Source organism: Nyctereutes procyonoides, unplaced genomic scaffold (assembly GCF_905146905.1).
Source record: "Nyctereutes procyonoides isolate TBG_1078 unplaced genomic scaffold, NYPRO_anot_genome, whole genome shotgun sequence".
In the NCBI taxonomy this organism is placed as follows: Eukaryota; Metazoa; Chordata; class Mammalia; order Carnivora; family Canidae; genus Nyctereutes; species Nyctereutes procyonoides.
The window spans coordinates 3,645,526-3,657,914 of NW_026575028.1; the positions used below are offsets into that span (position 1 = coordinate 3,645,526).

General features: G+C 37.4%; 1 protein-coding gene across 1 annotated transcript in view; it reads left to right on the top strand.

Moving 5' to 3' along the window:
• Window positions 1–12,389, top strand: part of KDM5A (lysine demethylase 5A) — an 88,198-nt gene that overhangs the window by 7,144 nt on the left and 68,665 nt on the right. Inside the window, exons 4-5 of the mRNA XM_055315455.1 lie at window positions 5,218–5,388; window positions 7,547–7,681. Coding sequence (XP_055171430.1) covers window positions 5,218–5,388; window positions 7,547–7,681 — 306 coding nt within the window. The remainder of the gene's footprint in view (window positions 1–5,217; window positions 5,389–7,546; window positions 7,682–12,389) is intronic.

A 12,389-nucleotide genomic window follows, 5' to 3' on the forward strand; every position in this document is an offset into this window, starting at 1 on the left:
GGATCTCGCCCTGGGCCAAAGGCAGGCACTAAACCGCTGCGCCACCCAGGGATCCCCTTTTGGTCGTTTCTGATTTAGATACTTTTATTTCCAAATACTATGCTCATGTTAGTTCTTCACTTTTCAGTTTTAAATATTATACCCTGATTTTCTACTATTAGTGATGGAGAATGGGTATAAGAAACCTAAATCCTTACATAGTTCCCCTGTTCTGTTCTAGTATACTTAGATCAAATTTTTTTAAAAAAGATTTTTTTCTTTAAATATTTTATTTATTTATTCATGAGAGACACACAGAGAGAGGCAGAGACATAGGCAGAGGGAGAAGCAGGCTTCCTGTGGGGAGCCTGACGTGGGTGGGACTCGATTCTGGGTCTCCAGGATCACGCCCTGGGCCAAAGGCAGCACTAAACCGCTGAGCCACCCGGGCTGCTCCCAAAAGATTTTAAGTAATCTCTATACCCAACATGGGACTTGAGTTTACAATTCCAAAATCAAGAGTCACATGTTCCACTGACTGAGGCAGCCAAGCATCCCAGATCAACTTTTTTATTAATGAAAACTTATTACTGTGGGGCACCTTAGTGGCTCAGTTGGTTGAGCGTCTGCCTTGGCCTCAGGTCATGATCCCAAGGTCCTGGAATCAAGCCCCAGGTTGGGCTCCCTGCTCAGTGAGGAGCCTGCGTCTCCCTCTCCCACTCCCCCTGCTTGTGCTCACTCTCTCTCAACCAAATAAACTCTTTAATAAAAAAATTATTACTGTGACTCTAAATACAAATATTATTTTTACCTGAGCCTTATAGTGTGGTATGATTGTTTTCCTTATACCAATTTTTATTTTTCTTGGAATTAATCCCCCTTCCTGTTTTCATTTTGTAAGCTTTCTTTGTTACCCATCAAAAACTGATTTTTCAGATTTTCTACCAGCAGTATAAATCCATATGCTTTACCTTTCAGGTAGTCTATCAGTTTCATTTTCCTCTTGGAGCCATTCCTCTGGAATTCTTTTTTCTACTCCAATCCAGACTCCTTGTTTTTTAAGATCAACTGTCAGCTTGGAACCTCCTTTTGCTTTATTATTCTGGGAATTCCCTTTACCTTTCTTCTTATTTCACATCTTCCTATTTACTTGGCTTACTCCTATTTTGGTGAGGCATTTCTTCTGTTAGTTTTATGAACAAGAAGATAAATGGAATGTAAATTTTTTGCTTATCTAAAAATGTCCTATTATACTTTAGTGGTAGTTTGGTAGTGTTTAGAAGTCTCAATTTTAAATTGTTTTCCTTTAGTATTTTGAAAACTTTACTCCATTGTCTTTTAGTTTCCAGTGTTGCTGCTGAGAATGATGCAATAGTAATCCTTGTTCCTTCCTATGTGGCTTTATTTTTCTTGAAGATGTAGAACCTTCAGCACTAATTTTAAAGTCCAACAGAACATTTAATAGTGAACAAAGCTGTTTAAATTTACCTTTTATTTATTTTATTTTATTTTATTTATTTACTTACCTTTTATTTTTATGTAAGTCTTCATGAAGTTTGTTTTAAGTAGGGTCATCATAAGGGAATTTGTGAATCATTCTGGTCAATGATTCTAAGACTTTCCATCTTTTTGCTGTCTTTCTCAGTGGCACAACTGTGCAGGAGACGTCTCTAAGCAAAAGCAAAATTTTGGTAGCCTTCGATCTCAGATTCAATTTTAGCTCCTTGTAATGTGCCATATTGTCTTCTTCCAAACTTCCTTCTTCATAGCCTTCCTGATACCCTTCTCCACGAAACTGCTTCTGCGGAGAGAATGTCCACTTCATCATTTAATATTTTTATTGGACTTGATAAATTTTCTTATCTGAGCTCATGTTTTTGAGGTCTTATAACTTTTCTTGTAGTTTTTCCGTTCTTTGATAATTTCTTCCACTTACCTTTTTTTTCTCTGAACTTTTACTAGTTGGATGTTAGACTGATCTTTAGTTAGCTTACCTATTTCTCTTAGGTTAGGTTCCCTTCTTTTCAAACTCCCCTGAGAGTAAATCTCTAATCTGCTTGGGGTAGACATCAGTAGTTGCCTGGCTGTACTGACTGGAGGAGGTCTAATTGCCTTTTTTTTTTTTTTTTTTTTAAGATTTTATTTGTTTATGAGAGACACAGAGAGAGAGGCAGACATGGAGAAGCAGGCTCCATGCAGGGAGCCCGACGTGGGACTCGATCCCGGGTCTCCAGGATCAGGCCCTGGGCTGAAGGCGGTGCTAAACTGCTGAGCCACCTGGGCTGCCCTCTAATTACTTTTATAAAAAGTTTTCAGCCAGTCCTATACTTTGTTTATTGTCATCTCTGATTTTTTTTTTTAAAGATGTTATTTATTCATGAGAGAGAGAGAGAGAGAGGCAGAGACATAGGCAGAGAGAGAAGTAGGCTCCCTCTAGGAACCTGATGTGGGACTCCATCCAGGACCCTAGGATCACGACCTGAGCCAAAGGCAGATGCTCATCCACTGAGCCACCTAGACATCCCGTTATATCTGATTTTAAAGGGACTGTTGCTTCCATTTCTTAAGCCTTTCCAGGCCCTGTTTTGGGAAGGCTTCTCCTTGGCTTTCTTCTTTTGAAGGTATTCAGTTGGTTTTTGTTTTTTGCCTGCTAGATTATTACTTGTGTATCTTCTTTCTCATCTGTGTCCTATGTCTTTTTGTTCCTTTACTGTCATTTCAGCGAAGGCTTGAGAGGGAGCTTTTAAGTGGAAGATTACTACTACTTAATGTCTGTTAAGATTGTCTCCTACTAGCCACACTTAGTTTTACATTGGATGGAAATTCTGACCTTGATTGACATTATTCTTTGGTCAAGTTTTGATTAAGGGCTTGTCTCTATTTTGTTCAGTTTATCTTTGCATGTCTTGTATCTTTTAGAAGGCTTGGTATAAGTGATATTTTTCTAGTGACAATGGTGTGGTATGTTTCATGGCAAAACGTAGTAAATCGTTTTCTATTTTGAAATTATACATGATAATTTTTGAATCTGTCAGTTGAAGAAAAACAAGTGACAAGTTTTGTGTGTTTTATAGTATTAGGCCCTGTTAAAGTGTTGTATGCACAAAGCCAAAGTCATAGTGTTAGTTTCTTTGTGAGATAGTTTTATCTTATTTCTTAGCCATACTCTGCTGGCTGTCATTTTCACAGCTGTGTGCCAGTAAGCATCTTAGCTGGGTGGGACAGCATGACTCAATCCATGCAGATATATCATTACTAATGGAAATTTAGCTTAAAATGATTTGCATATGAAGTAGAGTTGTATGTAATGGTGATAATTATATTGTATAATGAAGATTACTAAGAGAGCTTCTGTTTCATTCAGACTCCTCCTCACTTGCTTCCTTATTGTTGCTCAAACATTTGAGATAATCTTTCTAACGTGGGGCCCTTGCCCTGACTATTCCCTGTATATCTGCTTGGATATCTGCTTCACCTTGAATTTTACCTTTATAACGAAGTTTTTTTGTGCTTGTTTAATACTTCAGCTATACCCTTAACTCTGCTTCTTGTGAGGTCTTTTAACTGCTTTTCAAAGTTTCTTCTTCACTTTAAAATTTACATACTATGTTTATAGCCTGTTTTTCCTTCTAGAATGTAAGCACCATGAGGGCAAAGATCTTTGTTTTATTCACGGATGTATCTCAAGCACCTAGAACAGTACCTGACAGTATAGAAGCACTGGAAAGATGTGAATGAGAGGCATCCTGATTCATGCACTTGCTTCCAGAAAACCCTCTAAGATGCCCTCATTGTGTCTTCTTTTACACTACAAAATTGGAAAAATGAGCCTTTTTTTCTTTTTATAATTTTCTCCTGGCTAACCTTTTTTAACAGAGAGGGGCTTCTCTGAGGATGTGATAAAAGAAGCTAAAGAATTAGAGATGTGTTCTTTTTTTTTTTCTTTAAAGATTTTATTTATTTATTCATGAGAGACAGAGGGGGGGGGGGCAGAGACATAGGCAGAGAGAGAAGCAGGCTCCATGCAGGGAGCCTGATGTGGGACTCGATCCCGGGACTCCAGGATCACTCCCTGGGCCAAAGGCAGAGGCTTAACCACTGAGTCACCCAGGGGATCCCATGAATTAGAGACGTGTTCAACTCTTGTGCACGTGAACTTACATGTTTCCACCAAGCTTTCACATATTTCAAAAGAGGGAAATTTTGCTTTGCTATAGATCTGTCTTTGTCTGTAATAACATTGTAGAGTACAAGAGCTGAAAATGTTTTTATTTATAGCATGCACACCTCCCACTTGCCCACACAGAGACATCATAATACTGCTAACATTGAGATCATGTTTATTTTGTCCTGGTGCTTTTTGTGTTTTTTCATCTGTCTTCACAACGACTGTGCCAGCCAGGCACCCCCTCTCAACTTTTTTGATATAGAAGAATAACAGTACTGTATACTCTAAGAGGAAATTTTTTTTGAGTTTAAATAACAATCACAGTCCTTTTTATTCTATCATTAATCAACTGAAGACTGCCTATATTTTAGAGTGTGAGAGATGTACAATATCAATTTCTGGAAGATAGGGAACTTTTGATATGTGTATATTCTGTATAGTGCCTGGTATGATGTGAGCATTCATCCAAATTGTCCAATTCATCTTGCTTCTTCCTATGTCAATACATTCTGTACTATATTTTCTAGTAAGTCTACCACTATGATCTGATCTTTGCCCATCATTCCTTCATAATCTTCACAAAAAACTGAAAAATTACAGCCTTTTCCAAAATATCCTCTGAATCCATCGTTTATTTTTTTTTTTTAGATTCTATAATCTACTTTTCCTACTTTTAGGATTTATGTTTGTTTCATACTATATAATTTACATTTATGGTTTTGTTTATTTTTGTTCTGTTTTTAATTATTTATATTTAGAGTTCCTTGTGGATATCAAGTACATAAATCTGTTTAGTTTTCTCAAGGTGTATAATGCACAAAGTGTATTTATTAAATGTTTTTGAATGCTTCATTAAAAAATAGGCACAATAACATTAGTTAAATAATAGAGTTTAAAACTTCTAAAGATCATTGTCTTTAAATGTTGACACAGGTTTCAATTTTGTCAGGTATTTATGGGACGGAAATCAGAAATCTAGGTCAGAATAATTTTTGTACTTAGCAGGCAAGATATAGAATCAATATATGAATTTCCTTTCTTTCTTTAAACAATTTTTACTTTCTTTTCAGGTTGTTGCCAGCAAAGGTGGTTTTGAAATGGTCACGAAAGAGAAGAAATGGTCTAAAGTGGGTAGTCGCTTGGGATATCTGCCAGGAAAAGGAACTGGCTCTCTTTTGAAGTCACATTATGAAAGAATTCTCTACCCATATGAACTTTTCCAATCTGGTGTCAGCCTTATGGTGAGATGCATCATTTTTTTTAGGAGTGGGTAAATCCAGTCTGCCACATATGATTGTTAGACTGTGTTCACATAACAAGTTAGCAGTTCACTAATAAGTATAGCAAGTTATGCTTTTCCAGGTACCAAAATTTGGGGTATCAAGGTATGAGTTTTAAGTAATTTTTGGTGGTTTAAATTAAAGCTAATGGTAATGAAGGATGTTTTCTTTATTTAAGGTAGATTCTCTTGACTTAAGCTTTTTGAAAAATTCCTCCTGTTGGTTTCATGTATTTTTTAACACCTTTATTGAGGTTATACTTTGCATGTGATAGAATTCAGTCTTTGTAGCTACATAGTCAGTAGGCTTTTAATAAATTATACATTTATGCAGTAATCACCACAGTACAATTTTAGAATTATTTCCATCAGCCCAGAAAGGTCCTTTGTGTTGGGTTGTGGTTGGTTTGTGTTCTTACCACTAAACTCAGATAAATACCTGATCTGCCTTCTGGCTCTGTAGTTTTTATGCCTTTGTAGAAATTTCATGTAGATGGAATCATACAATATGATTTTGTGTCTGTCTTCTTTCACTTAGCCTAATGTTTTCAAGGTTCATCTGTGTTTAGACTCTATTACTATTTCGTTCCTTTTTACGGCTGAATAATAATCCATTGTATGGTTATACCATATTTGTTAATCCATTTACCAGTTGGTGGACAGTTGGATTGTTTCCAGTTTATGGCTATTATGAATAAATGCTATGAATATTCATGTCTAAGTCTTTGTGTGGACATATGTTTTCATTTCTCTTGGGTAGATACCTAGGAGTGGAATTGCTGGGTTATATGGTAAGTTTATGTTTAACTTTTTAAGAAACTGCCAAACTGTTTTGCAAAGTGGCTGAACCATTTTACATTCCCACCAGTAATGTAGAGGTTTCCAGTTTCTTCACGTCTTTGCCAACACTTGATATTGTCAGTTTTTTTTTGCTTATAGCCATGCTAGTGGGTGTGTAGTGGTATCTCATTGTGGTCTTAATTTTCATTTCCCTGATGACCAATGGTGTGCATCTTTTCATGTGCGTATTAGTCATTTGTATATCTTCCTTGATGAAGTGTCTGTTCTGATCTTTTTTTTTTTTTTTTTTTTTATAATTTTTTTTTTAATTTTTATTTATTTATGATAGTCACAGAGAGAGAGAGAGAGGCAGAGACACAGGCAGAGGGAGAAGCAGGCTCCATGCACCGGGAGCCTGACGTGGGATTCGATCCCGGGTCTCCAGGATCGCGCCCTGGGCCAAAGGCAGGCGCCAAACCGCTGCGCCACCGAGGGATCCCCTGTTCTGATCTTTTTTTTATTGGATTGCTTGTCATCTTAAGAGTTTGCTTATATAATCAGGATTTTATCTAAGTATATGATTTTACAAATACCTTCTGCTAGTCTGTGGTTTATCTTTTCATTTTTATAATGGTGTGTATTTGAAGAGTAGTTTATTGATTACCTTCCCCTGCTTCTATGGATTGTGCTTTTGTGGTCATATTTAAGAAATCTTTTCTTAATCCAAGGCCCCAAAGATCCTTTTTTTTTTTTGTTTTCATCTAGAAGTATTTTAGTTTTTGCTTTTATATTTAGGTCTGAGATCCATTTTGAGAATTTTTTTGTATGGGTATAAAGTCTAAGTTCATTTTTGGTGGGGGAGGGGAAATGCATATGAATATTCAGTTGTACCAGTATCATATGTTTAAAAGACTACTACCCTTTTCCTGTTGATTTACCTTGGCATCATTGTTGAAAATCAGTTGAGTATAAATGTGGGTTTATTTCTGGTCTCTTTTTTTTTTTGTTGTTGTTCTTTGATCAGTATATACCCTAACACCAATACTAATCTTGAGTATTGTAGCTTGATAGTAAGTTTTGATATCCAGTACTGTTAGTCTTCCAACTTGGTTCTTTTCAGAATTTCCAAAGAATTTGCATTTCCACGTAAATTTTAGGATTGACTTCTCAATTTCTACAACAAAAGCCTGCTAGAATTTTGATAGGGATTGTGTTACATTTATAGATCAATTTGGTGTATAGGGTTGGGGATTTATTGAAAATTTGCTATTTTTCCCCTGATTCTCAAATCTGATTTCTTACCAGTGAACCTGCTGTCTTTCTGTGCTCTGATTCTTTAGGGTGTACAGATGCCTAATTTAGATCTTAAGGAAAAAGTAGAGCCTGAAGTTCTTGGCACTGATGTTCAAACTTCCCCAGAGCCTGGCACAAGAATGAACATTCTGCCGAAGAGAACAAGACGTGTCAAGTCTCAGGTATCAACTTCTGTGGATCATTTTTAACAGGAGTTTTTTTTTTTTAAAGATTTATTTATTTATTCGTGTGTGTGTGTGTGTGTGTGTGAGAGAGAGAGAGAGAGAGAGAGAGAGAGAGAGAGAGAGGCAGAGACACAGGAGGAGGGAGAAGCAGGCTCCATGCCGGGAGCCCGACGCGGGACTCGATCCCAGGACTCCAGGATCGCGCCCTGGGCCAAAGGCAGGCGCCAAACCGCTGAGCCACCCAGGGATCCCCTTTAACAGGAGTTTTAAGTTCAGTGACTGTGCAGAACAGTTATGTGATTATTAGAGAAATTCACATACTATTGTTCTTTAGAACTTGAAGAGACCTCTCTTTCATTTACCTTTAAGGTGAACCAGGAAGAAATTGCAAATTCAGTCTGATTTGATTTGGAAAGTTTTTTGTTAATTTTGACCAGTTTTTTTTTTTTTTTTAAAGATTTTATTTATTCATTCATTCATGAAAGACACACAGAGAGAGAGGCAGAGACACAGGCAGAGGGAGAAGCAGGCTCCATGCTGGGAGCCCGATGTGGGACTTGATCCTGGGTCTCCAAGATCATGCCCTGGGCCAAAGGCAGGGGCTAAACTGCTGAGCCACCCAGGGATCCCAATTTTGACCAGTTTTTGACGGGGAAGACAAACCAACGGGTGACTCTGGGAACTTGTAGGGCCCGTGTTACAGACATGCTGCTGAACTATAGTATATTTTATTTTTGTGGTTAGTAGAAATGAGAGTAGTAGGAAAGTGTGGTTTTATTTTTTACTTATTCCTTTAAAAGCTAGAGTATAAGTTGTAGTGTCTGAACTGCTCCACTGTTAACTTCTATAGTGTTCTTGTAGCTTAAAATAATTTCATCAGAAGAAAAATGCCCTAATTTCTTCTTGTCTACGCTTGTTCTCCTTTCCCCATTCTCATTTGTGGTTCTCAAAATGTGTATTTAAAGTTGTTGTAAAGATAGGTCGGTAGGTTGGGACAGTTAAGATGCTACTCTCCTTGCTCTGAATTTACGCTCCTTAATCTCCTGAATGATAATGTAACTTCTTAGGAACTTTGATAACAAAGGTAGGTGTCTTGGATGGCAAATGTGAATTTAATGGGAATTCATTGGAAAGTGAATTATAAACTTACGTTCATTTGTTAGTAAATTACTGGTATATAATAAAAATCATTTAGTAGTTTATAATCAAATTAGTGTTTTACTGCATTATAATTATATTCTATTTTACATTTATCATAAGAATTTTTAATTATAAACCATTATAAATTAGTAACTCTAGTTTACTCCTTAAGTAATTTGTGTTACTGTGGTCGATCTCAAAAATTTTGATCATCTTTGGGTATACAGTGATGATTCTATTTCAAGACCTAAAACAGTTGAAAACTAGTCTCTGACCTGGGGACTCAGTTTTGAAGAGTGGCCCCAGGTGGCCCTGCTCCTCTAATTAGTTGACAGCTTGTGATGAAATTTCTTTTGATGTTCCTTCTGAAACCTTCCTCTACTCATTGCCTGTATGTATTATAAGAAAAGGACAACATAGAATGTTTTTACCCATTGTAGTAATTGCCACCGTAGTCAGATTGGTTGATATCAGGTAGAAACTAGAACCATTTGTAGGATTTTCAGTGAAGAATTTGTTCAGTGCACGATTTATCCTTAATTACTATATTGCCAAGTCGGCCTTATTCCTTGTCTTCAATTTCAGAAAGAAAAGAGACTTTCTGGTAGAAATCCTTTAACTTTTTGCCCCATATCCAGAATTATTGATATTCATTCTTAATTTCTCCTAATCTCTGTGGGCAAAGGGTACCTTTGTCTCTAAGAATAAACGTCCTACATCTGTCTTTTCTGGGTTCTTTGGGGATTTTAATCTATCAGTTGTGAAATCTTTTTCTCCTACCTCCTCTGTCTGCTGGATCTCCTCCTACCCCCAATTTAATCATGTTGAAAGTCTCATCTTAAAACAAAAACTCTCTTCCTAGATGATACCTTACTGCTTGCCTCTTTTCATGAAGTTCCTGGAAAAACAGTTTATGTTGTCTCAATTTCTTCAGTATCTAGCTTTCTTACTCTGTAATCTGACGTTGAACTAGATCATTTTATTGAAACACCACCCAAGTTACCACTGAGTTAATTGTCAAAAGCTGAGGACCTTTTTTTATTTCTTAGCCTTCATCATTTCTGGTCATGTATACATTTGATATGGTTGTTGATTACTCTCCTTGAAATTCAGTAAGCTTGATTTTTCTTTTTCTTTTTTTTAAGATTTTATTTATTTATTCATGATAGACATAGAGAGAGGCAGAGACACAGGCAGAGACACGGAGAAGCAGGCTCCACGCCAGGAGCCAGACGCAGGACTCGATCCTGAGACCCCAGGATCGTGCCCCGGGCTAAAGGCAGGCGCCAAACCGCTGAGCCACCCAGGGATCCCCCAAGCTTGATTTTTCTTTGGCTTCTGTATTGCCTCTTTCCTGGTTATCCTCTTCACTCTTTGACCTCTCCTCAGTCATCTTTGTTCTCTTTTCTAATTGTCTTTTACATGGTATTTTTAGTCGTTTCCTCTCTTTACTCTCTCTAGCTATTTCATCTACCCTGTGATTTCAGTTACTACCTGTACACTCAAGATTCCCAAATATGTCTCATAGATGCCCATGTTTCTTTTCTGTTTACCAGGCGTGTGTGTGTGCATGTAGTATATGTATACATGTGTATGCATATTGGTGGCCATTGGTAGCCACAGCAGGTATGCTGAATTCAGTACATCTCAAACATTATCATCTTCTCTAAATCTGTTTTTCTTTTGTTATTTTCTAGCTTGGTGTCCATGACACGCACAGCTATCCAATAGTCTCTTAAACAAGAAACAGAAGTTATGAAAGTTATCCTGCTCCCTTTTCTTACTTTTATCATATCACATCACTTGCTTTACTCTGCTGTGATTGTTTTCTTCTTTTTTTTAAGATTTTATTTTAGAGGGAGAGAGAGAGAGTGCATGCAAGTGGCGTGGGGAAGGGAAGAGGGAGAGGGAATCTCAAGCAGCAGAGTCTGATGCAGGTCTCGATCTCACAACCCTGAGATTATGACCTGACTGAAGTCAAGAGTTGGACACTTAACCTACTGAGCCACCCAGGCACCCTGCTATGATTGTTTTTTCATCTCTGACCTCACTAATGAGCTTTTTGACATCTGGGATCAGTTTGTCTGTATGAAGGGTTATCAGAAGGGTTATACATTGGAATGAAGCCCTTAATGCCAATATGTTTCATTATTGGTAACACTAAGTTTGAGCCAGATTTTTCCAATATACTTATTCTCTTTTTAATAAAAGTAATCAGAGTAAACTATAAGACAGTGTGAATAATCTGTCTTTCAGTTATGTTTTACCCAGTGGTTTTCACATTCATTGATGATCCTTACCTGAATTAGTTGTTATGTTGGTGGTTACAAACCAGGTGATTTTCTAGCTCTGTCATTTTCTACATTTGTTAGCATTTTTCTTTCTTTCTTTCTTTCTTTCTTTCTTTCTTTCTTTCTTTCTTTCTTTCTTTCTTTCTTTCTTTCTTTAAGATTTTTATTTATTTATTCATGAGAGACACAGAGGCAGAGACACAGGCAGAGGGAGAAGCAGGCTCCATGCAGGGAGCCCAGAGTGAGACTCAATCCTGGGATCACACCCTGAGCCGAAGGCAGAGGCTTAACTTCTGAGCCACCCAGGCGTCCCAGCATTTTTCTTAAAAGGAGAACTATTCTCCCATGCTTTCTTTTTTCTTTTTTTATTTTTTTTAAGATTTTTATTATTTATTTATTCATGAGAGAGAGAGAGAGGCAGAGACCCAGGCAGAGGGAGAAGCAGGCTCCATGCAGGAAGCCTGACGGGGGACTTGATCCCGGGTCTCCAGGATCATGCCCTGGGCCAAAGGCAGGCGCTAAACCGCTGAGCCACCCAGGGATCCCCTACCATCTTTTACTTCTTTTCGATAATCTTGGTGTTTCTAATATGGCTAATGGGAACTCTTTCAAGCTGTTTGAGCACTTACTTTTTAGCACAAAAAGGCTCACTGTCTTCTTGCCTTGCTTTAGACCTGGCATCAGCCATTTCTGGTTCATTTTAGTGTGAAGTAATATTTAGAAACCAAGATCTGAGCACAAGGTGTGCTTGTTTCTGATGGGATACCATTGCTTTTGTAGGCCCTTTTAGTGGTTAGGTCTGGGAAATAAAATTTAAAACATCATGAGTTTATATTTTCAGAACTGGACTGATAATTCCAGTTCTAATCTAGCATCTCATAGTTCTTGTGGTTTATGTGGTAGGCTTTTCCTAGCTTTTTGAGTTAGAAACTTAATACATTTATTTCTGTTCTTTCTGTCCTGATACGTTTAAGACTATAAAATTTCCCGTGATCACTGCTTTATCTTATTCCTGAGATTCTGACTTACAATATTTTTTTGTTATCATTTTTAATAGGAAGTTAAAGATTTCTAACAAGTCTTTATTTTTTACTTATTTTTTTAAAGATTTTATTTATTTGACAGAGAGAGAGTATTCATGTGCAAGCACAAGCAGGGGGCAGTGGCAGAGGGAGAGGGAGAAGCAAGCTCCGCACTGAGTGGAGAGCCTGCCGGGGGCTTGATCTCAGAACTCTGGAATCATGACCTGAGCTGAAGGCAACTGGTTAGCCACC